This window comes from Phoenix dactylifera, chromosome 9, assembly GCF_009389715.1.
Source record: "Phoenix dactylifera cultivar Barhee BC4 chromosome 9, palm_55x_up_171113_PBpolish2nd_filt_p, whole genome shotgun sequence".
Classification (NCBI taxonomy): Eukaryota; Viridiplantae; Streptophyta; class Magnoliopsida; order Arecales; family Arecaceae; genus Phoenix; species Phoenix dactylifera.
In genome coordinates this window covers 13,710,036-13,734,336 of record NC_052400.1, presented here as the reverse complement: position 1 = coordinate 13,734,336, position 24,301 = coordinate 13,710,036, and the positions used below count along the sequence as shown (strand labels likewise).

The 24,301-nt window shown below is 37.0% G+C and overlaps 2 protein-coding genes across 11 annotated transcripts; both read left to right on the top strand.

The window, feature by feature from the left end:
* Positions 1-2,791: 2,791 nt before the first annotated feature.
* Positions 2,792-11,211, top strand: LOC103701868 (lipid phosphate phosphatase 2-like). 3 transcript variants are annotated; one of them, XM_008784086.2, is made up of 9 exons: positions 2,792-3,005; positions 3,154-3,221; positions 6,217-6,438; positions 6,549-6,636; positions 6,741-6,850; positions 6,970-7,063; positions 7,535-7,723; positions 7,835-7,894; positions 10,774-11,211. In XM_008784086.2, the coding sequence occupies exons 2-9, from the start codon at positions 3,186-3,188 to the stop codon at positions 10,929-10,931; spliced, it is 957 nt and encodes a 318-aa protein (XP_008782308.2). In that variant the 5' UTR covers positions 2,792-3,005; positions 3,154-3,185; the 3' UTR covers positions 10,932-11,211. The 3 variants fall into 3 exon arrangements, with proteins under 3 accessions (XP_008782308.2, XP_008782309.2, XP_008782307.2); XM_008784087.4 differs by having other exon boundaries at positions 2,815-3,005; positions 3,149-3,221; positions 7,547-7,723; XM_008784085.4 differs by having other exon boundaries at positions 2,819-3,005; positions 3,149-3,221.
* A 2,094-nt stretch (positions 11,212-13,305) lies between these two features.
* Positions 13,306-22,668, top strand: LOC103701867 (lipid phosphate phosphatase 2-like). Of its 8 annotated transcripts, none has more exons than XM_026802539.2 (9): positions 13,306-13,592; positions 13,674-13,760; positions 16,190-16,414; positions 16,529-16,616; positions 16,712-16,821; positions 16,953-17,046; positions 17,700-17,888; positions 17,968-18,027; positions 21,618-21,997. In XM_026802539.2, exons 3-9 carry the CDS (start codon positions 16,199-16,201, stop codon positions 21,764-21,766), a joined length of 906 nt encoding a protein of 301 aa, XP_026658340.2. In that variant the 5' UTR covers positions 13,306-13,592; positions 13,674-13,760; positions 16,190-16,198; the 3' UTR covers positions 21,767-21,997. The 8 variants fall into 8 exon arrangements, 7 of the variants coding, with proteins under 7 accessions (XP_026658340.2, XP_026658341.2, XP_038986050.1 ...); XM_039130122.1 differs by having other exon boundaries at positions 13,307-13,592; positions 16,195-16,414; XR_005513323.1 differs by lacking the exon at positions 13,674-13,760 and adding an exon at positions 22,159-22,668 and having other exon boundaries at positions 13,308-13,592; positions 16,195-16,414; positions 21,618-21,829.
* Positions 22,669-24,301: the final 1,633 nt, after the last annotated feature.

The following is a 24,301-nucleotide window of genomic DNA, read 5'->3' as shown; positions in this document are numbered from 1 at the left end:
GTACATAACGGCTATTAATTTATCATAATTGAGGTAGCGAGAACAGAGCTTGCCACATTGCTCTCTGACTAGAAAAACCAACGGGGCTTTCTGGGGGTTTTGGATGTAGTCACTGGAAATTGCATCCATCCACTCCCCAAAAATGACTTGGCCATTTTAGTCGCCATCAATTTAATGAATATTTTTTTAAAATAATACTGTGAGAAGTCAGTTGTGTGCATGCATTATGGAAGTTTTATTTGGTGATGGAATAAGAAGAATTGGTTTGCAGGTGGGAATTACTGTTCCATACATGGATAGTGGTTGTTGTAATCAACCTAATGTTTATGGATCCTAAAGGCTTTAGGATGTTCTTTGGTGATTATAAAAATGGGGCATGTGCTCTCTTCATCCGGAATTCTGGAACAGCAACAATCTTAGTGGCTGACCTCTTTTCTTTCCACTCTTCGAATGATCTGTAACCCTCCGGCTTCCATGCATGGAAAAAAAGGTGTAAAGCTCCGAGCAAAATTTCAAAATCGGAGACTCCATCTGCATTCCTTCTTTTTTGCATTAAAGAGGCCACGACATTGAGACAAAAACATGTTAAATATATAAGCACTTTCGACTTTACTTGCAGTAGTTAGCCATGTAAGACGAGAGAATAATTTTATTCTTCAGAGTCGTTCGACCAGAATTAATAGTCTTATAATAGTGTTTCTCTTCCTGTTATTTCTTGGAGGAGTTGGAGTTTAATTTCAACATCTCAATCTTTATTCTGTCACAACAAGCATGCAAAAATGGGAAGTTCCGTTGAAACCATGCTTCCAACTTGTCACTTTCTCCCACCAAACACTTTCTAAATATCCAAGTAAAAGAAAATGAAGTAAACATTGTCAATTAATCAGTGAAGGATGATATTTGTATCGGGTCTTATTGGGGTAGATGTAGTTCTTATTTTTAAAGGAATTTATATAGTTTAATGTTATTATTGCTGATGTCCTACAACGGAAGAACGAGGGGTTTTGCGTGGTCAAAGAGCGAAAATAACATTGTCTGGCTGCTAGTTGAATAGTAGTCATCGCCGTGGCACCCTAATCTCGGTGGTGGTGATAAAAGACAATCCCCTTTTTAATCAAAGCCAAAAGGTCTCCTTATCGATGACAAGGATGATTGGATTTTTTTCTGCATTAGTGTCTGGGACAAAACAAACCCCACTAGCAATAAGATAGATAACTTTATCCCTCTTATCAGGATGACAACCCTAGCTACATTTGAAGATGTTGGGCTAATCATTCTTTCCCTCCAAACCATTTTCTCATCAGTCTATCATCCCTCAACAAGTTTAACCTGTGATGACATCGTCGTGGCATCCTTCAACCAACTCTATATATATAGCGTAAAACTGTTACTGGTCCAATAAAAATGATGACGTTGTTCTATTTTAACTAACAAGTTTAACCTGCGAGACAACATGTTATTGATATCAGTTGATGTTTTGTATTAAAAAAGGATTACAGTTCTTATATCGATTGTGGATTGTGCCATTGGTGACCTTTGTAAGTATGTAAGTAACGAGGTTTGGATAAGTGGATGCTAAGATTTCATTTTTATGTTGGGTTGAAGCTAAGCATGTTCTTGTTTCTTGGGAGGGGCTATGTGAGATGAGAGGAGTTGGGCTCCGTTGTTTGGGTTCCCCCTTCTCCTTGTTCCCTCCATGTTCACTATTTTGTAGTTTATTGCAGCATCCAAGAATCATAAGTGTAAGAAGGGCATGATCTAGTGTCTCATGATTCATGGAACTTTCGAAGTATAAGTTTGCTTTGGAAGGTCTTGTTCTTCTTTGGCACTCTTCTTTTCTCATTTTTGGGACATGTTGATTCTATCCCAACAGGCCTATAATTCTTCAATTCTTACAGATTAGAGCGCCAACTTTTAGCGGTATATGGGGCATACTTGGTCCGCTCACTTTGGACTCATTGTTAACAAGAAGAGTGATGAACGACGGGTGGCGAGGCGAATGGAAGAAGTAAGACAAGTCATTAGAGAATGGTGGAGGCATGTAGCCAAAGCACCTTTAAGTGATTGTTATTCAAAAGAAGGAATAACGAAACGACGTACTTTATTGCTAACTGCTAACTGGTTTATTATGTCCCAGTCATCAAACTTTTGGATCCAATTGTATCTGTAGAAAAGAGTTTTTTTTTTATTTTTTTTTATTTTGAACATTGCTGTATTCAAAATACCCCCCCCAAAAAACCAGTTGTACAATTAAGATTTAAATCCAAAGTAGGAATATATAGTAAATTAGATTTTTTGCATAAATATTTTTCTAAAAATTTAAATTTGCATGAATATCCTTTTATGATATATATTTATTTTTGTACCTTCTGTTTTTGCACAAATACTCCTAATATAACAATTTTTCTAATATTGTTAATAAAAATTATATTTATTTTAATTAAAAATAAAATAAAATTTTGAAATTATTTTTTTGTCTACTACAGCGATGGTCTTATAAATGTTTCGTTTTGTAGATCTATCTATTAAAGATATTTTAGTTATTTTAATTTGAAACTCTTAATATTTAAATGATGTTAGATGGTATGGGTATATATGAAAAAATAAAAATAAAAAAAATAAAATGGCAAAAACAAGTATTTTATAAAGATATTTATATAAATATTAATTTTAAAAAAAAAATATTTATATAAAATTTGATACTTAAGAGGATATTTATAAAAAAAGCTCTAAAAAATTATGCAACAATATTAAGGCCCACCGCTCCTCTTGTACGTTACTGAGGCGAGAGGCCAGATGTCATGGGGATCGAGTCGTAACCAAAAAATAAATAAATAAATAAATAACAGGATCGAGTTCTGAAGTTTAAAAATGGGGGACGGATCCCAGCTATTCGAACCGCTTAAGCGCCAACAAATAAATATAAATCGGGCTCCTGTCACTCCACTTCTCTCGGTATCCTTGGGCGGTTGCTTTTGAGGTTCTTGGAGTCCGACCGACAAAGGGTTTGCCTTCCTCCCTTCAAAGGCTCCATAATCTTAGAGCTTCATGTCCAAATGCTTCCGTTGTGTCTTTTCTTTCCCTACATCTTTATTCTTGTTAATTTTGGTTATTCTTTATTCTTGCTCTTGTTTGTGCTGGATTGAAGGGCAGCATTTGAAAAACTTCGTGGAAGGAAGGACATAATGCCATCTTGTTGGTTGCTGAATTCTCGTCGAAGGGTAAAGTCTTCACGGACTGTCTTTATCTGTGTTCTTTCTTATGCGATGATAAACGCGATGTATTTGGGCTATTCGATTATCTTGACTTGTAGACTCGGTTATTAATAGTTTTCTTTGGATTGGAATATGCTTAGATTTTAGCGTAGCAGTGGTTATGGTGGTTGATTTCCAGTTTTAGAGATCTTGTTTCAATCCCTTGGATATGTTGCTGCCCCCTACATTACTGTGGAGATGCTCAGGTGTCGCAGGAAAAAAAAATAAAAAAAATCTTTTTTTCAGGATGATTCTTCCAACGGTGACAACTTATACGAATGGAGAGGATTATTTTCAGGATTTGCTCTTCCCTTTCGAAGTCCAGATGCTAGGATCATCCGCATTATTCTTGAACTTAACCAGTAGTTGGAGAGGGTTTTGGCTTCTTGATTTTTCCTCTTGTACATTTCTCTGAAAATAATCCTCTCCATTCGTATCCACAATAATAAGTCCATCTGAGGAGGACGTAAATCTAGCAAAGTATACTAATGAGGACTCTTAGCACGCACTACACAACTGGAACTTGACCTTATTTTCTCTCTATTTTAGACCTAAACGCCTTTTTTTGTGCCCTCTAGCTTTTGCCCTAACTTCACTAAGATCTACCTTCTCCCATTGAGCAATTCGTATTTTCGCCATCATTCTTTGATTAATTGATCCTGAACTTTTGCCTCTCCCTATTGTCAGTCTAGCAACACATCATAATCCTATGTGACTTTCATTCCTATGCCTATCACTACGAAAGTTTTCCATTTTTTCCCCCGCTTAAAAGGTAATTCCTTGACCTTTGCAACAATATGATATATTATAATGTCAGACTTTGCTCCAAATGTTGTTTGCAGCTTTGAAAGAATCAAGCTTTCTCACCCAAATTGTCACTTATTCTTCAGGTTTCTAATTACTTTCTTTTAAATCACAGATCTTACTTTCTAATGAATGTAACCTATGGTTGCTGACGCATGTTCCTACACTTAGGGGAACTGTTGTGTAAAATCTGCAGGTTCTTTTTTTTTAATGTCATGCACATTCATATTATTTTAGTCGGTGTTCTGTTTTCCAAAACTGAATCAAATGCTTGAAAGGATATAAACAAATATGCAACATCGTAGCAGTTTAACTATGGACGTAAAGGAGGGTGGCCTGTACTGTATACAATGGCTCTTCTTCAAACCATGAGAGGGGAATAAGGGTTGGTGAGTTGAAAAGGCTTGTCAGGATTATCAACCCTAAAGGAATTAAGGTGGAGAAGGGAAACAAGAGAAGAGAGAAAGCAAGGAGAGATGATGTGCCATCCTGGCTTGTAAGTAAATGTGGAATTCAACCAAAGCGGCTTTGATTTGGCCCAAATGGAATGAAAGGAAGACAAGGATTTTGGAGGCAAGTGCACATAAAACCCAAATACTAAAGCTAATAGATGCTTTGGCAAGTTATGCCATAAGGCATAAGGTGAATCTTAGAGTGTCTCCACCATGGCATAATACAACTGGGGAAAAAGTATTAAAGAAATAACTTTAACAATGGGGTAAGTTTGGGTGGGGGGGGGGGGGGGGGTCCCAGGGACTATGAGTAGGGTTGAAATGTATCAGATAATATTCATCTGGATTTGTTTTTGTATCCAAAACTATCCAGGAATTGGACATAAATTTTAGCATCCACTAATATCCATATCTATACTTGTATTTGTCAAAGAAAAGAGGGTATGGATATGCATGCCCAACTATTTGTCCGTATCTGAGATTCTGAAAGTCAGATTTTGTTTGTGATTCTATTTAGTCTTATATAGTGCCTGTAAACTTCGAAGAAAAAATAAACAACAAATTTGACATGTTTTTGCCTTCCATGCAATGGTATTTTTAATTTGGTGGCTCAAAAAGTTTAACTATGTGATTTATGTTTGTATTCATATCCATATTGTGAACATCTGATTTTTATCTATATCTACTTAAATATGTCTGTGTGTGTGTGTGAATTTGACAATCCATTCAATATCCTTATTCATATCCATATTCTCGAAATAAAAATGGATATGGATATGGACATATTATTTGATGATACAATTTCAGCATACTGTTGAGCATTGAGATATATTCCCTATGTATTTGATCCATTTTTAGCCCTACTGTTGAGTAGTGACTATTAGATCTTATTGTTTCTCTTCTGTTGCACTTCTTAGCTATAGAAACATTGAAGGTTTCATTTGTACATGAAAATTTTCAAATCATAAATATCAATTTTAAAGTGGGAGGAGGGGTGGGGGGTGGGGTGTTGCAATTATCATGGATAGCAGAGAGGATAGTTGGTGTCTTGGGGGAGGATTAGGTTTTTTGGTGCCTTTTTGTCCCCTTTCTGTCTGCTCATGGAGCTCGCTTGAAAACTTGATTTTATTTAAAGGTATGCTTGTCTTGCTTGTGGACCATATTTTTAACTATTAAGTGACAACCTGTGTGATGATGTGGACACCCTACATAATATATGATGTAGAGAGAGAGAGAGAGAGAGCAGGGGTATTATAAGTGCTGGGAGCTAGCAGAGCCTCAAATGTGTTCCTCTTAATGATTTTGTTGATTAGGCCTCCATAACTTGTCGATACACATCTTTGTGCCACAATGTCTGCTCTCACTCTATGAATTCATCTATAGTCAATTAACGTGACTTATCCGGCGAAGATGAAATCCTTTGTACTTAATTTGTTTGTTCAGGTAGTCCGAACTTTCATGACTTCCTTAATTTCAACCTTCACTTCGCATTATTGAACTCGTGTTGAAAGTACTAGTAGTTTTTGTCATAATCCAAACTTTGCAAAGGCACATTTGGGACCTTTCTTTGTGTTCAGATTTCAGAAATCTACTTTTGTAGGTATTGGATATTAGTAGATAGATAAGATAAAGTCCATTGGATGCTTCATGCAAAATTTTAAAGGCATCATGTTGATTGTCTCTTACTTGGGTATATGTCATGACAGGACAATATGGGGGAGATTCAACTAGGTTCTCACACAGTGCAATCTCACGGAGTCAAAGTGGCAAAAATACATAAGCATGATTGGTTTATTGTCGTTTTTCTTATGATGCTGGTGGTGGCTTTGAATATTATTCATCCATTTTATCGTTTTGTTGGAAAAGATATGATGACAGATCTGAAATACCCACTGAAGAGTGACACCGTGCCAGTTTGGGCTGTTCCAGTAGGTTTCTCCATATCTTTTCGCAAGTTGCTATTCTTCATAAAATCAGCGTAGCATTGTGATATACAGATATATCCTCATATTAATTTTATTTGTTATTATACTTTTAGATGATTTCAGTATTGTTGCCAATCGCTGTTTTTGTTGCTGTCTATTTTCGTAGGAGAGATGTTTATGATCTGCATCATGCGATACTAGGTAGTTCTCCTCTCCTTGATATGCTAAGAAATTCTTCTTTTGTGATGCATTTGATGGCAAAGATTACACCTTCGGTTCATGGATTTTAATTATCTGAAATTCAGGCCTCCTTTTCTCTGTGCTGATAACTGGAGTTATAACTGATGCACTTAAGGATGCAGTAGGGCGACCTCGTCCTGACTTTTATTGGCGTTGTTTTCCTGATGGAAAGGAGGTCTGATTCTCAAACCATCTTATATTTTTCGTATATATAATCTTGTTCTTGGTTGGTATTTCGTTGATGCCATTTTCATCAGGGTGCTTGATCAAAAAACTTGTGTGCATTTTGTTCAGTTGTATGATCGAGTAACAGGAAATGTTATTTGTCATGGAGATAGAAATCTCGTAAAGGATGGACACAAAAGTTTTCCTAGTGGTCATACTTCATGTAAGCAATACTGTACTTAAATCCTCTCCTTTCTTTGCCACATTTAATAAATAGCGAATCTTGATTGTTGACTGTGCAATGGAAATGCTATTCCAGTGTTAGATAATGCACTTTCAATACCTTGCATATGTGTCTTTCTATCCAGAGGTAACCCAACCTGAAATGATGGGAATGAAACTTGCTGATTAGTCTATGGTGCATACTGACTGCTATTAATAGTTCGATTTGAATATTTATTTCAAATGGGAAATTATTGGTACCTGCACTTTCTATCAAACAAAGATAATACAGATGAAGGAAGTGTTTCATGGGACAATTATGATACAAAATTCAATTATCTAGATATATATGTGCTTTCCTGCTCTTTTTACTTGGATCTGAATGTTGGATGGTTTTCAGTCACTGTATGCTTGGTTTGAACACCTATATTAATTAGAAAGAAGATCCCAACAATAATATGCTTTTATTCAGGGTCCTTTGCAGGTCTTGGTTTTCTTGCATTATATTTGTCAGGAAAAATTAAAGCATTTGATCAAAGGGGTCATGTGGCAAAACTTTGCATTGTATTTGTTCCTCTGCTTGTTGCATGCCTTATTGGAATATCAGCAGTGGATGACTATCGGCATCATTGGCAGGATGTTTTCGCTGGTGGCCTTCTAGGTTTGTGTACCCGAATTAGTCTGCTTGTGAATTCAATTACTTTTAGCTGTAAATAAGAAATAATGCTCCTTCATGCTTGGCCTAACTACCTCCTACAACATATTCCTGCAGGTATTATAGTGGCTACCTTTTGTTATCTGCAGTTCTACCCTGCCCCCTATCATGCTGATGGTAATAAGCTATATGCATAACTCTAAATGTCGATGTAATTGCCACTGTTTTTGCATTATTCATATTTTCAGTTACACGGGCAGATTTAACTATAAAAAACTTACTGGTGCTTTCTTTTGATATCCTGATTACTAGTTCGCTTAGGGTGTGCTCGGTGTTGCTTAAAACAAGTATTTTTTATTAAAAAAAAAAAATCTTAAAAAAATTGACCAATATTAGCTGATAAGTGCTTCTACAGGAAGAAAAACTCAAAAAAGACTTTTAGGAGAAGCTAGAAAACTTGGCTTCGGGCTGTGGGAGAGCTTTTTGAAAAGTAAAAGCAACATTAAACATGCCCTTAGACCTGTAACTGAAGTTTTGTGACTGATTTAAGCCCATCCCCTGTTGACAGACTGGTACTTATCACTGAGTTTGTAACTGCTTTTTACAGGATATTCCTTTGCAAATTTTGTTTAATTATGAATACATGCTTTGCTTGATGCATAGTAGAACTATTTCATGCAGCCCTCAATTTATGTTAATTTCTTAATTTATGCATGTGGATGATGCATGTCTGCACTGTGGATGGTGCAAGCATCAAGCATGGCATAATCAGATGAGGGATTGCCATTCAACAATAACAGATTACCTAGGTCTTTGGACATTATGTTTTGTTATATCTGTGCCTCTAGTTACTCTTTAATTGAAAGGTGCAAATTTATAATATCCATTCAACAATAACAGATTACCTAGGTCTTTGGACATTATGTTTTGTTATATCTGTGCCTCTAGTTACTCTTTAATTGAAAGGTGCAAATTTATAATGCATATATCTGGTGCTGGTTTGCTTTGATTTTATCTTGTTTCGCCTCACTGGTTCTTCTTACAGCATCTAGGCTACCACCGCAACAATCTCTGAGAAGTTCTCAAATCTCTCATGTAATGTTTGAGTGATGTCTTTGTTATGCCTGCTTGTTTCTCTTTCATTACGTGGTTGGAATATTAGTTTGTATCATATTTAATTAGTTTATCTGTACCTGTTTTGCACCACCAGTATGATATTAGCCTGCCTTAGTATCCTGGGGTATTCATCATAGTATTATCTTAGTGCCTCGACTAACTTATAATATGTACTCAGTTATTATGGTAAAAAATATTATTGGTTTAGTTTACTTTGGCTCGATAAGATCCGCATGGTGGTCAGAGAGAATTTCTTGGCCAGGGTTCATGCATTGACCTCTCTTATCTTGCCACAAAATAGATAGTTTCACCAGTTTCCTAAGATTTAAACAATGTAGTACCTACAATAGAGCCCCTTTACAATGTTTCTTTGTTATAATGTTTACCATTTCAGTTTGATCTTATGTAGTTCTTGAAGGTTTCTTGCAATGCTGTTGTTGTATTTTCGTTATTGTTGCGAGGTCCTTTGTAGAGTTCCTCGGCCAACTTTACATGAGTTGATTTATTTTACATGAGTTGTTTATTTTGTGGTTTGGAGAAGCTAGATAAAATGGTTTTCCATATGAAACATGAGTCTTTTACTTAAGTTTAGGCATTATATCAGAATCACTGCTCCTTGTGGAGTTCGTCGTTGGAAACTGCTGATTGGGTTAGATGAGATCAAGCCAGTCCACGCAACTTCACTTTCGAGGATCATAACGTTGTAACAGTAAGTCACTACTGTCATTTGTCATTGGAAAGCCAGTTGGCACAGCATCTAATTTGAATTGTTTCTGGTTATTAGTTTGCCAGCACAACCCAATAGGAGGATGGAATGTCTGGTCAGGAAAGTGAGGTTAGTCCGGTGCCATGGGTTTGTGCTGAGAAATCTTTAACTACTCAATCCATGTCAAGCACCAGATCTAATGTTTTCTTGTATGGGGATTCTATCTTGAGTTAAATTCAGCAGTGATATCTTGAGAAAGTCTCATATTGGTAGCATTTAAACCTTTCAACAGGATCATGAGTTCTAATCTTCACCACTGCCATACCTTGCACCTTAGCCACTTATACCTGGTGAAATTTCACTTTGATGTTCAGAGTCTCTGCGTAACCTTTTTTCCTCTTTTTCATCTTTCCCCCCTTCATGTCCCAAAGGTTGTTTTGTGACTTGGTATTCATACCGAGAGCAGGGTTCTTTATTGTTTAGGGGAGAGTTCTAGAGGAGTATTGAGCAAGACATAATTATCCAGTATGTGCTTATATGTTATACATAAGAAAATAAAGAAGCCTTACAAGGAAAAAATAAAGCATCATGATAAGAAAAAGAATAAGCATCAGCGCGCATGAGATTTTTGAAGATGCGAATTATAATCCTGCTTGCAAGAAAAAGTTACTGCTTTCCTCCAGGGACAACCCCTCAAATGTGGAGTGTGCAATTCTTCACACTGCTCTCTAGGCTTATCATCAAGGACAGAGTTATTTCTAGAATTGTTTATTTTCTTATAATTCTATTTGATGTTCTACCATTTACTTTTGTGGCTCAATTACTTGTGGGTCTAGCCCAATGCTAACTCCAACCATGAAGGGAGAAAAAAACTACTTGTGGCTCAATTACTTTCTTCTGTGTGATCATCATTCTCCACCCCCTCGCCCCTTTTTTTTTTTTCTCTCTCTCTCTCACTATCGTGTACTGGTTGAAAGCATAAAGTAAATTAACATGAGACATGACTAAACTAATAGTTTGTGTTATGTGAGGAAATTTCTTTATTACATGGATGGATCTTCTTTATAGTGGAGCAAAGCTCCATCAGATGACCATAATCATCTTGAGTAAGATCTTGTGCGCTGACATCATAGAATATCTTTCTCATTATACTTGACAAAGCTAAGCTAATTCTGTGGGTGATTTCTTGAGAGTATCCTTGATCATCTAACAACTCCATTATCTTGTCATGAAGGTTGGGGACCGTATGCATCCTTCCAGGTGTTGGCGGAGTCACGAGCCAATCCAACTAATGCAGCAAACCAGCAACCTGAAGGTAGCGACAACAATGGATTACCCAGAACCCATCAGAATAGGACAGAACCAAATGACTTGGAGTCTGGGAGAATGTGAAGTAACGCTCTACTCTGACAAGTAGAACTACTGATGTTTACAGATAGCATCTCCAACCTGTCTCTTGTATATGTTCACAAGGCTAAATGTTGGAACAAGAAGTGTTTAGTCATGTAGTCGTGAACAAGTTAATGAATTCCGATGAATCGGTACTCAAAAATGTTGGTACTTCCACCAACAACTTTAGGATATGTCATGGTCCTAGTGTGGAACTACTGTTCAAGCCGCTGCTTCTGTAAAGAGTTCCCAAATGAATGAAGTGCTTGCTCTTATGCATAAAGTTGATTCCCCTGTAGCGAAATGTCCTTACAGCTCTCTTCCAGAGCCACGTCTTAAGTTTATGGTTATTCAATATTTATTGTGATGAGGATGGAAATCAGTCATGAAATTGCTCATCATTTCAAATTTCAAGGTCATAAGTTTCTGCAAGCTTTTGGAGGACGCGGGAAACAGAGGATCTTGATAGCTTGGAATCTGATTGTCCTAAAGAAGCATCGGTGTTCATCCATTCCTTTGGCAGTTTTATTTCTTTTTTTTAATTATTTTTCAATAAAATCTTGCTAGTCTCTTTTCCTCCCAGTGTTCTATACCCTAGAGGGAACTTAACCACGTGGACTCTGGGCTTTGGTTTGGTTAGTGAGCCTTGTTCTGCGATTGCTGAAGAGTCAACGAATCCATGATTTTGTGGAGTGAAATTGCCAACAAGTATGTTTATTTATTAGAAGCACGTAGACTTGCCATGCCAAACATAATTTGGTGATAAACCATTTAACTGGTTTTATTGCTTCTGCTGTTCTCGGTTAACTGAATACTTGCCTTCATTGATTTCATCAACCAAGTAGTTCGTATTGCACCTTTGCTTGTAGGAACAGTTGGTAGAATAAGCATCACGAAGCATATATGTTGCATGGTAATCGCACATCCTATGAAATTAATGCCTTTTTTGTATTTGATTCATTCTAATGAAGATGCCCCAGCAGATTGCCTCGAGCTTATCACCTAAGCTCATTGGCAAGCACAGCTCCAATTTGTGCCTTTTTTTTATGGTAATTAAACACATCATTCATGTCTTTATTCTCGCTGTTTTCAGACAAGAAGAAAAAGTCGCAGCTGACATCCTGAGCTCTACCACTACCGGTGAGGCCTTTTCAGGTTCTAGATATTCTGTTCAGCGAGACGTAAATTTGTTGGTTCCAGCATTAGGCATCTCGGTCGGGGTTGCATGGGCGTGCCGAGTCTGCATGGAATTTGCCCAAACATCCTAGGCCCAAGTACTGCCCTGGGCCCAGCTTGAGCTCCTCAATAGGACTGAGCCGGACTTAAATTTGTTCAACTGAGCTCCTCAAAAGGACTGAGCCCCGGGCCCAAGTAATGATTAGGCAACCTGAGGTTTAACTGACCGAGCCAAGCGGTGATATTCTTTGCTGGGGATCCAATTTCAAGCGCAAAAGAGAGGTAGGGGAGGTTTATCACTTTTTTTTTTTTTTTTTTTTTTTTTTTTTTTTTTTGCTTAGAAAAAGGAGGTAGGGGGGAGGGACAAGCCCACCCCGCGTAGCAACCCCAACCGGGCCCCGCCCCCGCCAGGACTCACTTCGAATAGCAATGGATAGAGTGCACATGGATAATAATATTCTGTTAGAAGAGGATTCAAAGACCGTGGTTAGTTTAATAAATGGCAAGCCTTAACGAATATCCGGAGAAGGTGTTCTTCTCTCTCACGGTTTTCTTGTACCCATACTCTCAAGGGAGGCAAATCTGATCGTTTGGCGAATATGGCGAGTACCAACCGGATTGAAACATTCTGGAATGAAGACTTTCCCCCATCGCTGGCTCATCTGATGACAGCAGATGCCTGTGGTAGTGCTTAGACATTCTCTGTTGCCACAAAAAAAAAAAAGAAAAAGAAAAAAGTGACCGACACAAAATTCCGGCATCTGGACCGTCCCAAGTTCCAGCCCAGCGACACCCATGAAGCATTCATATATCAGCAATTACATAAATAACAAAGTAGAGGAATATATCATATTAATATCTCTATATCCACTTTATAAGTAATAAAGTAAAGTAACATGTCATGTCATTATGCCCCCTCTCCGCTTTTGGCGAGTACGGTCCGAATACGATGGCTCCAACATTGAAAGGAGAGTTTAAGGCGGGGAGAGGGCCCTGATCCCATCTCATCCGGTTTCAAATTTCAAACCGGTCGGGTCTCGTTCGATCGACCGTCACAAAAACGACCTCCCTCCCTCCCACTCGCGCCCACGGCCCCCCTCCCTCAAGCCCTCGTTATGGTCACCCGGCCGTAAGAGTAATAAGTGTCGATAAAATCGAAAGCCAGCCGGCTGGCGCCTGGATGGATAAAGACACCCACTCTTCTCCATCGTGGCGCCGTCGTCTTCCTTCCTTGATATCTCTCTCTCTCTCTCTCTCTCTCTCTCTCTTCTTCTCCTTATCTAGTCTTCCGATCCGCGCTAGGGAGGGACAAGAGTCTCTCTTCTCTCCTAATCGTCTTGCACGGAACTCAAAGTCCAGCTACGTCGCTTGCAACGAACTTTTTTTATCTTCCAACTTCCTGGTGAAGCCGTGCCTCCACCTCCTCCTTTCCCATATCTTTTACTTCACTCGAGGCCAGATATTTCTCTCTCTTTCCTTCCAAATAAGGTAAAAAAACAGTCTCTCTCCCAGGATTGTAAGGGTCAGTTCATTTCTCATCCATCTACTCTTTTTTTTTTTTCTTTGCAGTCTTTTAGATTTATGAAGAAATGATCGCTGTGATCTTGGTTCCTTGCTGCATTACTCCAAGAATCCCTTACTTGTCTATTGGAATCTGTACTTATGATTCTTCTTTTCCTAATCCTTTTCTTGTCTCGCCCTTGTAACCTATTCTCATTGTTTTATGCATCGGGTTCTTTTTAGCCTGGTTGATTGGGTCAAGTAAAATCTAGGTTTCCTGTTTTTTAAAAATCATGAATATGTTGTGAATTAATTTCTTACGGCTATTTAGATGCGTGTGTTTTCTGTGTTCTGGAATTTTTTCTTGGATATATTGTTGGCTAAACTTACTGATTCATTTCTGTTATTATTGTTAACATGAGTTGCTTTCCTGCTTGAAAAAAAAAAACTCCATGAGATGCTCCAGATGTTTAAAAAACAAATAGATAGCGCACCCGGAAAAAGGATTTAGATTTGTGGGTATTGGCACTGTATGATTGGAACTTCAGTTGAATCGTCTCAAAAGTGAAATTGTTGGCTCACAAAGACAGCATATTTTAAAGAACTTCGGCAAAGCAGTTAGGAAATGGGTTAGACTCTGCGTTTCATGTTGCGAAATTCTTCTCACAAGGCATGTAAACTAAATTCTTGTCTCAACTGCATTTGTCTTGGAATTAGTTTGTTTCTAAACCATGTATATCCCCTGCAAAGATGGCTTATTGCATAGTAATCCTCCAATAATTATTATTTGCATATTATATATGTATTTGTGTATGTATGTATGTATGTACGTATGTATCCCTTAAATCACTCTCGTTTTGCAATGATGCTCCTCCCACTACATTTTTGGTTGACTGTGGTACCAAGGGACCATTTTAAGTATAAAATGAAAATATTACTATATTGCATTAATATCCTTGAAAATTTTTGCATTTAGTCATGCTGTAAAAGCTATATTTTTGTGTAATTTTTCAAGGATATTAATGCATAAGGGTAATAAAGTCATTCTTGCGCTTAAAACAGTTATTTATTTGCACTGTCAACTAAAAATATAACAGGAGGGTTATTGTTGCAAAAACAGAACGATTTGACAGGTCGATATGTGAATATTGATTTTCAAAGGATAAATACATTATAAACCATATTTATAAAGGCATAAATACAAAAAAAATCCTAAAGGAATATAAAGAAGATCATAAGTACTCTTGGATAAAGACAAATGGAATAGTAAGTTATTTATCTGTTGATTTCTTGTATTGTGAGGTGGTCCTTTAGTAACATTGACATATGCTTGACGCTACTGAGACTGCTTTTCTATTGTGACATATATGAACTAAATGTAATCAGAGGCTTTATTCAATATACTTCTTACTCAAAAAGAAGGATGATTATAAATGACAATTATGTAACCAAAGTCGTGATCCACTTGGCCTAGGTGAAGTGGTATTTAAACCCCAAAAAATGGACTACATGCAGTTTGGGTTTAACATCTTGCCTGGTTTTAACAACATTGGATGGGGCATATTTAGGTGATCCTGGGCCCAATATCATTGATGGGGTTATTCATCTTTTTTTTCAGAGAAGTATTTAGACTAGAATGATTATGCTCAATATTCCAAAGAGAAATTTGATGGTGGTTTGATCATCTAAAGATCTTACTAAAAGATTTTGACATTGAAGGAGAGTCATAGGCTGTGACTGTGTATGTCAAGTTTTAAAAATTACCCTTTGTTGTAGTTGCTGTTGGTGTGCCACGTAGTAATTTGAGATAAGTCATGTATCCTTAATGCGTGTAAATTAGGATAGTATTTCTTCTATTATTTAGAATTTGAGATGTTAACAATTGTTCTTTCCTTTGGGTCGTTTTGGGGAATGATGGGATGTTTTGCTTTCAGGCCTCTCATGTGTTATGTCTATGCACAAAGCACAAGGATTAGGCTCGTACAGCACAGTTAGCTATTTGGAGATAGTGAGTTGATGGAATTTTTTTTTCATGGTTTTTTCTGGAATTCAAAACTTAATGAATACATATGCATAGTTTATTTTTCAAGAATTATAAACATTTAGTTGAGAATGTTGAACTTTTGGCTACTAGGCTACATAGGATGATTGTTCTAAGAAAGGAACTACATTCTTGGCCAAAAACTAATAGGAATTAGAGATGTGACTTGTGCCTAATGAAAAGGAAAATTCTGAAGTTTTTTTATTTATATATTAGAGTAAAAATATGGTTCACTGTTTAGGTGTTTCCAAAATTCTAAAACATTATTTTGAGTTTCTGAGCGTTTAGCATCAAATGGGCCAAAGATCCTAAGAGATCATGGTATTGTAAATGTCATCTCTGTTGTCAGTTGAAGAGTTTACTTCGATAGTTCTATGGTATTCTTACACTGTCTTTTATAAGGTAAAACGGAAAGTCCTTGGTCTATGACCATCTTTATTTGACCATCATTTTCTTGTTCTCTTTGCTGTTGATAACATGTTTAATATTCCATTCCGACACCTGTAGGCTTTTCTTTACTGAATTAACTTTATTTGCCTACCAGTACAGGCTTATGGCCGATATTCAGTTGGGTGCTCATACTATAAAATCCCATGGAGTAAAGGTGGCAAGGTTTCACATGCGTGACTGGATTATACTACTAGTCCTTGGGGTGATAGTAGTGATACTGAATGTTATAGATCCATTTTATCGCTTTGTGGGGAGAGACATGATGACTGATCTGAAGTACCCACTGAAGAGTAACACAGTGCCATTTTGGGCTGTTCCAGTATGTTTTTGCTTCTAATCCACTAATATTAATTCTCCTGGAAAGTGGATCTGTATCTTTTAGTCATTGTATTTAATTTGTGTACCATGACGATATCCTCTTTCTTTGTCACAGGTGATTGGAATTGTACTGCCTTCTGCTATTTTCATTGCAGTATACTTCAGAAGGAGGGATGTATATGATTTGCATCATGCAATACTGGGTATATCTATTTTTATGGTCCCTGTTCTTTTAGATAGGTGCATTTTTGTAATATACTGATGGATGTAGCACTTGATCATTGACATTTGCAAGCAGGGCTTTTGTATTCTGTGCTTATAACTGCGGTGATAACTGATGCAATCAAGGATGCTGTTGGTCGACCTCGGCCTGACTTCTTTTGGCGCTGTTTTCCTGATGGAAAAGAGGTGGGTCAGCATTCTTGTGGTCATCATTTTTTTTAGAATATAAATTCTTATTCCAGAAATCCATTTATATTTCTTTCTGTTCTGCATCAAATAGCCTAACAAGTTACTGTTGATCCACATGTCATTTATAGGTTTACGATAATGCCACAAGAAATGTTATATGTCATGGAGAGAAGGGTGTTATCAAGGAAGGGCACAAAAGTTTTCCAAGCGGGCATTCTTCATGTAAGTGATACAGTAATCATCCACCTATCGTATATTGTTGGTTTGGTGATCTTTACTGTTGATTGTGTAAATCTCAATTTGGCTCACATTTTGGAGATTTCTTGCCATATTCAATATCTGATCATCTGTTATTTCATTTATTTAACACAAGATATCTTAACATCATGTATATCACCTGTCTCCTATGTTGCTGCTTAGTGAATGTGCATTGTGAGGGAGTCTAAGTTGCATGTGGATCCATTTCATCTAGTTGCAGTGTCTGGAGCTTCTAGCCCATTAGAGCCATGCTTTGTCCTAGTCATGACTAACTCATGCCAGTCTAATGTATTGGTTGCATAGAGCAATTTCACTATGTGCTTTTAAGTCTTTTAATGCATCTTTGGGTCTTGAGAATGTTAAAGGTATTGATTTTGTCTGTTCTGTATGTGCAAAATGGTGAAGTATGAATGCACAAATATATTTCTGTAGGCATTGATTTTGTCTGTTCTGTACCTGCACCTGGCCAATGCTTGAAACGGCAAGAGGATCCTCTTGTTTTTCATAACGCTAGTCATTTTTAATTTAGAATTTTATGGGATCATTTCCATATCAGGTCTTTTCCGTTTGTCTTCTATAATAATGATTACCCATGCTTCTCATCCATATGTATGCAGGGTCATTTGCAGGCCTCAGTTTTCTTGCCTGGTATCTTTCAGGCAAAATCCAAGCTTTTGATCGCAAAGGGCACATTGCCAAACTTTGCATTGTGTTTCTTCCTCTACTAGGTGCAGCACTTGTTGCAATTTCTCGAGTGGATGATTATTGGCATCATTGGCAAGACGTATTTGCTGGTGGCCTTTTAGGTTTGTATGTTCACAATTGGCATATCATCTTTTTTTACATTACTTTATCATCTGTCAAGAATTTTATTCTTTTTTGCAGGATTAATAGTTGCTTCATTTTGTTATCTGCAATTCTTCCCACCACCTTCTGATGCAGATGGTACGTTTCCTATATCTTTGATTTGCCCATCGTTGTGCTTCTTTATGATTTAAATATGCTGATCTTTTTTTCTTCCTTCTGGGACCGCTCCAAGTAGAACTTAAATGATTAACATTGAAGAGTTCTTCCAGAATTATTTTTTTAAAAAATAATTATGTGAATACTATTTTTCTGAATAGAACTGCTAAAACTATAATTCTTTCTTGTTAATTTGTTGGCAATGCCTTTGCTGTGTAATTACTTTTGGCATCTCAATTTCAATATAACGAGGGCTGGTCTTATGCACTAGAGATGCATATAACTATTTTGGGGTAGTGGATTAGTAGAGGCTTAAAGGATAAAGCCATGAGATGACTATCAGACAGCAATTGTTTTGTGCCAGCAGAAATAGTTATTTGTGCATAGTATGTTCTCTAGCTCAGTTGATAAGAATATATGCACTTTTGTACCATTGTGGGATAGTCGATTAATAGAGGCTTAAAGGAAAAAAGCATGAGAGGATTATTAGACAGGAATTGCTTTGTGCAGCAGCAGAAATAATTATTTGAGCATAATTTGTTCTCTAGCTCAATTGATGAGAATATGCGCACTTTTGTAGTCATGGGACCACCCAACTTATATGTTAAACAAGGAAGAGGAGAGTCAGGTGAGATGCTGCTATATTGAATAAGTGGAGAAAATTGGAATAGTTAGGAAATGATTGCAGTATATAAAGCTCATAATAGCAAGAAGTAGCTGGCCTAGTTGGAAATATATGGTAGAAAGAAATTAAATGACATAGATGGGATACTTGTAGCTGAATTTATTCTTTAATTATGAACTTGTGTTTATGATCAACAGATCATTTATATAGTTTTAAGGATGAGCTTGCTTCCTGCCTTGAGTCAATCTATATCTTCTAAGAGGCTTTTACAGTTTTCCACCCTAATCCAATTAACCTTGGAATCAAAAATCACTGTATACATTCACCATCTCAGCATAACTATGCTGTTCGCATCTCTTGAGCTGCATCCATTTAGTCCTTGGTCTCTAAGGGAGACAAATAAGAGCATGGCACCAGCCAAAAATGGGTTATTTAACAAGTTACATAATTTTTTAAGAAAAATCTTTGAGCATGTAAATTTTGTGCATGACTCTTATGTCACGTGCCTTCATTTTTTCCCACAAAGTGTGACTCCTGGTTTTAAAATTCTTAAATTTCTATATGATATCTGGAGCCTATGTGCTTCTATTTCTAGTGTCAAAAAGCCATTGCTCCCATCTGATATGCTGTGAATCCTCACGCCTTCTAAAGCCCAAATGCCTTCCCTTCCTTTTACTTAAAGCCTTTCATGAAATCACAACCACACATCAGATGGTGCTTCCTTTAAATCAGATACATGAATCCCATTTTTGGGAGGTCTCCTACCTTAATGCTGAAATTGGGCTAGGTTAGGCTGGGCTTTCTTACAGCTCGAGTCTCGGTCTGAAAAAATTTTCGGGCTTGCACCTAGACCTAAGCCAAAATTTGTTTGGAGGCCCTATAAAATAGTATAAAAATACCATATAAAATAAAAATAAAAAAGTACTATTATATAAAAACGAAAAAAATGTAGATGGAGATAGATCACTCTGAGGGAGGGGGGCATTGAGAGAGAGAAGGTGATTTGGAGCGGGAGGGCTACTTTAGGAGGATTAATGGCCCCATAATGGACTATTCGGGCCACTTCGGATAGGTCTAAATAGGATTCTGGAACAATATTCACCATATAACACGATCGTGAGCCCCAACTTTTGGAGGCCATAACATTCATTCAGCATCCTATTTTGATGTGCCATGCATCAAAATGAAGCTCTAGACAAGTACTACAATGGTGCATCCATCCCTAAATGTGCAGTTAGTGGTTGAGGGCATATGACGATGTTTGGGTCTTGAAACGGGCTAATCAAAACTTTGACTGTTCATAACTCACAATTCGGAAAGAATTAAGTGAAGTTACTAAAGACAAAGTCGATATAGAAGTGGAGATCTAGCTTTGTGGAAACTTTAGCATTTTCATGATTATTTTCATTATTCACGGTTTTTTTGGAAAAGCTATGACCTCTTCCAATTAGAGGAACCCTCACTAATAAATCAAAGGATTATAATTTGCTTTATTGTTTCATTAATGAAAAAGGTTATAGTATCCGACTTTCAAAATTTTCTTATTTTCTATTTTTTATTTTTACATAGTCAAGTTGAACGGGTTAAATAAAACTTTTTTCCTTATAGTATCAATTAATTATCAAAGCTTTGGTACTTTAATGATCGGAGGCCCTAATTTGTGGTCCAAACCACAACCAATACAAGCAGATAAGAGAATAATTTTCAGTGCTTCAAGTACATTAAAGGACAAAGATGGGATTAGCTCCTACTTCTACTTTAGCAAATGATGATGTAAGAGATATCTCACACAATTGGAGTAAAAGATTGCCTAGCTCACTGAGCTTGTGTCTAGACTGGCACCTTCAACTCGAGCACTAGCAACTCTTGTGATGAAGCTGTCTCCAATGTTTGAAAATGAAGATCAACCATCCAGCGAGGAAGATGAGCAACATGCAGGTACTAGTCACCTTCTTTAACCTTCAAAGTCAAAGCTTGAACCAAATTCCTGTATATGGAGTTTATCGATGACGAGAAACTAGACAAGTGGTTGGACCATTTGGAAGTGTAAACATCGCAATGTTAATTTAGAGGTGCTTGATTTATTATATATAACAGGACTACAGATGTGTGATTTATTATACATAATGAGACTCCAGTTGTGTGAGTTGCATGCTAGGATGGTGATAGGTGGCTAATTCATTCTGAGGCATAGCTGGTCCGAGGTAAAGACGTATGGATGTTAAAATATCAGCTCTAGGTAAAGTATTGGGATGGGCAAAGAATGTGGGGTGTAGGAAGTATGAGCTGAAATGGATATGCTAAAAGAGTTGCTAGATTCCTGAATGGAGATTTTGCATGACCTTCCAAGTTGATTCTGGAAGCTGATTTTGCATGCTGTTGGAGAAGAAAATAGCATGGCTGATTGACTGGAAAACTGCAGAAAGAATTTGGACGTGGTTGGGAATCTGGCTTCCTATTGAGATGATGAGTTATTAGATTTGGGAGGGAGCATATGTAGGAACATATGTTGCAACAAGTTGGCTGAATTACAAAGACAATAAATAAAACAAAATTAAGTGAACAAAAAAGAACATAGGTCTTCTGTCAAATCTTGTTGGAAGTATTGTTAATTTGCAGCTTGTTCCTGCATCACGCGCATAATTTCTGACAGCTGCATAATTGATGAATAATAATGTATGTACTCATCCATGCTGTTTTCGTATTTATAGTTTGTTGAGTTGCTCAGTAACTGCAGCATCATCAAATGTTTGTATCTATTAGTACTTATAGGACATCCACAGCTCGAGTCATAACCTTGTCAATGCTGTCACAAGATAGTCTGGAACATCAGAAATAAAGAAACTGATGCAGCAATTGTTACACTCTCATTTTGTGCTCAAGACCTCTCCTGACACATTAGTTTTGTTATGTGTGGTAGTTCATCTTTTCATTTTTCTTGGTGCAGGTTGGGGCCCTTTTGCATATTTCCAGATGTTGGCAGAGACACGCAATAGCATTCATGGATCAACTAATACAAATGCTCTTGCTTCGCGCCAATCAGATATTGGAACTTTTAACATCTCATCTGAACATCTTGTTGGGATCCGCATATGAGAGATGCAAACACAATTCTAGATAGTGGAAGCTGGCAGGAGAGATTAATTTTGGACACCTGAGGTAATATGAAGTCCCTTCTTGACAGTGTGGATTAGAAATCAATGTACAAATTTTTCCAGTCCTGCATTCTCGTTTCACAATGTATGAAGTGCTTGTTGGTTCCTTGGTAAGTATCTCAAATATTGAAAAAAACTATACTAAATGCTGCAATGACTGATACCTCATTCAGTCTCCGACCATCTAAAGACTTCAGTCTTCTCCATTTACAACAGCCATTAGGATATGTGCCTCATCAAATTTTAGGTGTGGACATGAGATAATAGTCTTTCCTGGTGTACCCCTTCTTCTCTCCTATCCATGGGCATTTATAAGGATCTCACTTTTTTCAGCGTACACAAATTTGGATTGATGAGGGCTGGAAGCTGGGCAGATTTGAAAGAGGGACCTTCTTTCAACGGATGAGTTTGATTTAGCAGCTTGTATTGGACTAAAAAGTAGAGCAGAAAAGGGGGAAGAAAAGCCTGTTGTCCTTATATGTGTGCAATATACAAAGTTCTACATGCTTCTGCAGCCAAAAAGAAATATGGATGGGATGCCGTTGTTTACTTCACAAATACTATTTTCTTCAAACTTGCTTGTAAATGGACATAACCAAGGGAAAAAACATCAGTTGGCAAACTCGCTGTTTTGAGCGCCAACCCTATCCTAAAACCCACCGCCAGACAAAAAGAAAGCATACCCACCCACCATGATCTATCATTGCCGAATGTTGAGCAGACGATTGAAATTGGCTAAGATTACTTCATGAACTTAGGGCCTGTTTGAATGCTCTTACAAGTTGTGCAATGGCGGATATTTTTCAGAATATTTTGCAAGAAAATGCAGTCTTTATAAGTTCAGTATTGTTTAAATTTCTTTTATGATTTTTTATAAGTTTTTGAAACTAGGACAAAATTACCTGTACCCCTTACAGCTCGAATTTTTTGCCTTTGTTATATTGGTATGTTGAAAACCTGCAGACGATTTTAATGCCTTTTATACAGGTTCTGAAAAGGATTTACATAAATTTGGGAACGACAACTCAAAATTACACTTAACATGATAACAAGCTTATATAATTAATCAATAATAAATATATATTATAATTTATTAGAGGATAATATATGAGTCCAAAGCTAACTTGTTGACAAACTTGCACACATTCATAAAAGATTCATAATCACGAGTTCAGAACGATTAAAAAACTAAATTTATAAATACTGCTAAAATTACAAATATTTCAAATATATCCTCATATATAAAAAGCTGATAAAAACTTAAAATTTTGAAACATTTCACGGTCACTTTCCCTTGAATATGTTCGGGAGGAAGATGTTAAAAAAAAAAAAAAAAAAAAGCCCTAGAACATTGATCTTTTAGATTTTTCCTATCCCTGCCCAAGTCCAGACAAGCCTTTTATTTCATCAGTCTGTTTCCGCCCTTTATTTCCATTTATATAGTCCACGTGGTTTGCCACCAACAAATTTTTAACTTACAATCCGTTTTGCGAGCCGGCGAATAAATCGCAGACCAATTCTTTGTAGCATGATACCATGAATAATTTACAAAATTTCAAAAAAAATCATCAAATATTGTGCTTATCCTATACTTCCATACCTGAACAGCAGTTTTCTCACGGAAAAAACAAATACAATCAGCCTGATTCTTGCCAAAACCCCAAACCACAACCCCCCGAGTTCCCCATCTCTCCCTCTCTGGTGGGGATCAAGGGAGCGAGAAACCACGTTACCTATTACATAAAACTCTATAGTTCGTCGCATCATGGCATCAAGAAACATGCTGCATCAATTTTTGATATTGGAAAGTGTAAAGTAATCCTATGGACGCCTCTAAAACCCCAGCCTGTCCGAATGATGTTACAAATCTGCTCATATCAAATATTTCTAAACCCAAAATGCCCATTGCCGAAGAAAGCGGATACATAATATTGAGGACCCACTCAATGACACGATCCCACTTCAACAACATACAACGCATATGTACCAAATATATAAATTAATAAATAAATAAAATGCATCAGCGAATCACACAGTTGATCACATATACAATACAATACTTACACAACCATAGATAAGCATTACAATACAACTCAAACATCCTAGGAGTGAGGGAGAACGGGCATGAGAAAGATCAAGGGGATGCATGTGTAGGACGAGAAAAACCTGTGTAAGCCTGAAAAATACTAAAACAATATGAATAAAGATCTTTTTTGGTTGAGATTTATGCATGTTAAAAGATTATTTTCAATCCGGGTTGTTTCATCTCATGGCACTAGAGACATTCATAATTATTTCAGAAGTTCTCCAGAAATATGACCATCCTATATCTGCCTGATTAAACAGCTCAAGACAAGCATGGAAAGTGGGTATAAAACCTTGACTAGGTATTTGGTTTAACATTACATTGTAAGACAGCATGCGAAAAGCTTTGTAGCTCTATTACCGTGCTAAGATAATGCGGCTTTAATCAGCA

Excerpts from the sequence above, each read along its gene's own strand:
- LOC103701868 (XM_008784086.2), top strand. The coding sequence starts at position 3,186 with ATGCCATCTTGTTGGTTGCTGAATTCTCGTCGAAGG. Across the intron at positions 6,439-6,548 it reads TGCCAGTTTGGGCTGTTCCA|ATGATTTCAGTATTGTTGCC; the intron begins GTAGGTTTCTCC and ends TTATACTTTTAG. Across the intron at positions 7,064-7,534 it reads TCCTAGTGGTCATACTTCAT|GGTCCTTTGCAGGTCTTGGT; the intron begins GTAAGCAATACT and ends GCTTTTATTCAG.
- LOC103701867 (XM_008784079.4), top strand. The coding sequence starts at position 15,553 with ATGTCTATGCACAAAGCACAAGGATTAGGCTCGTACAGCACAGTTAGC. Across the intron at positions 15,613-16,189 it reads CAGTTAGCTATTTGGAGATA|TACAGGCTTATGGCCGATAT; the intron begins GTGAGTTGATGG and ends TTTGCCTACCAG. Across the intron at positions 16,415-16,528 it reads TGCCATTTTGGGCTGTTCCA|GTGATTGGAATTGTACTGCC; the intron begins GTATGTTTTTGC and ends TCTTTGTCACAG.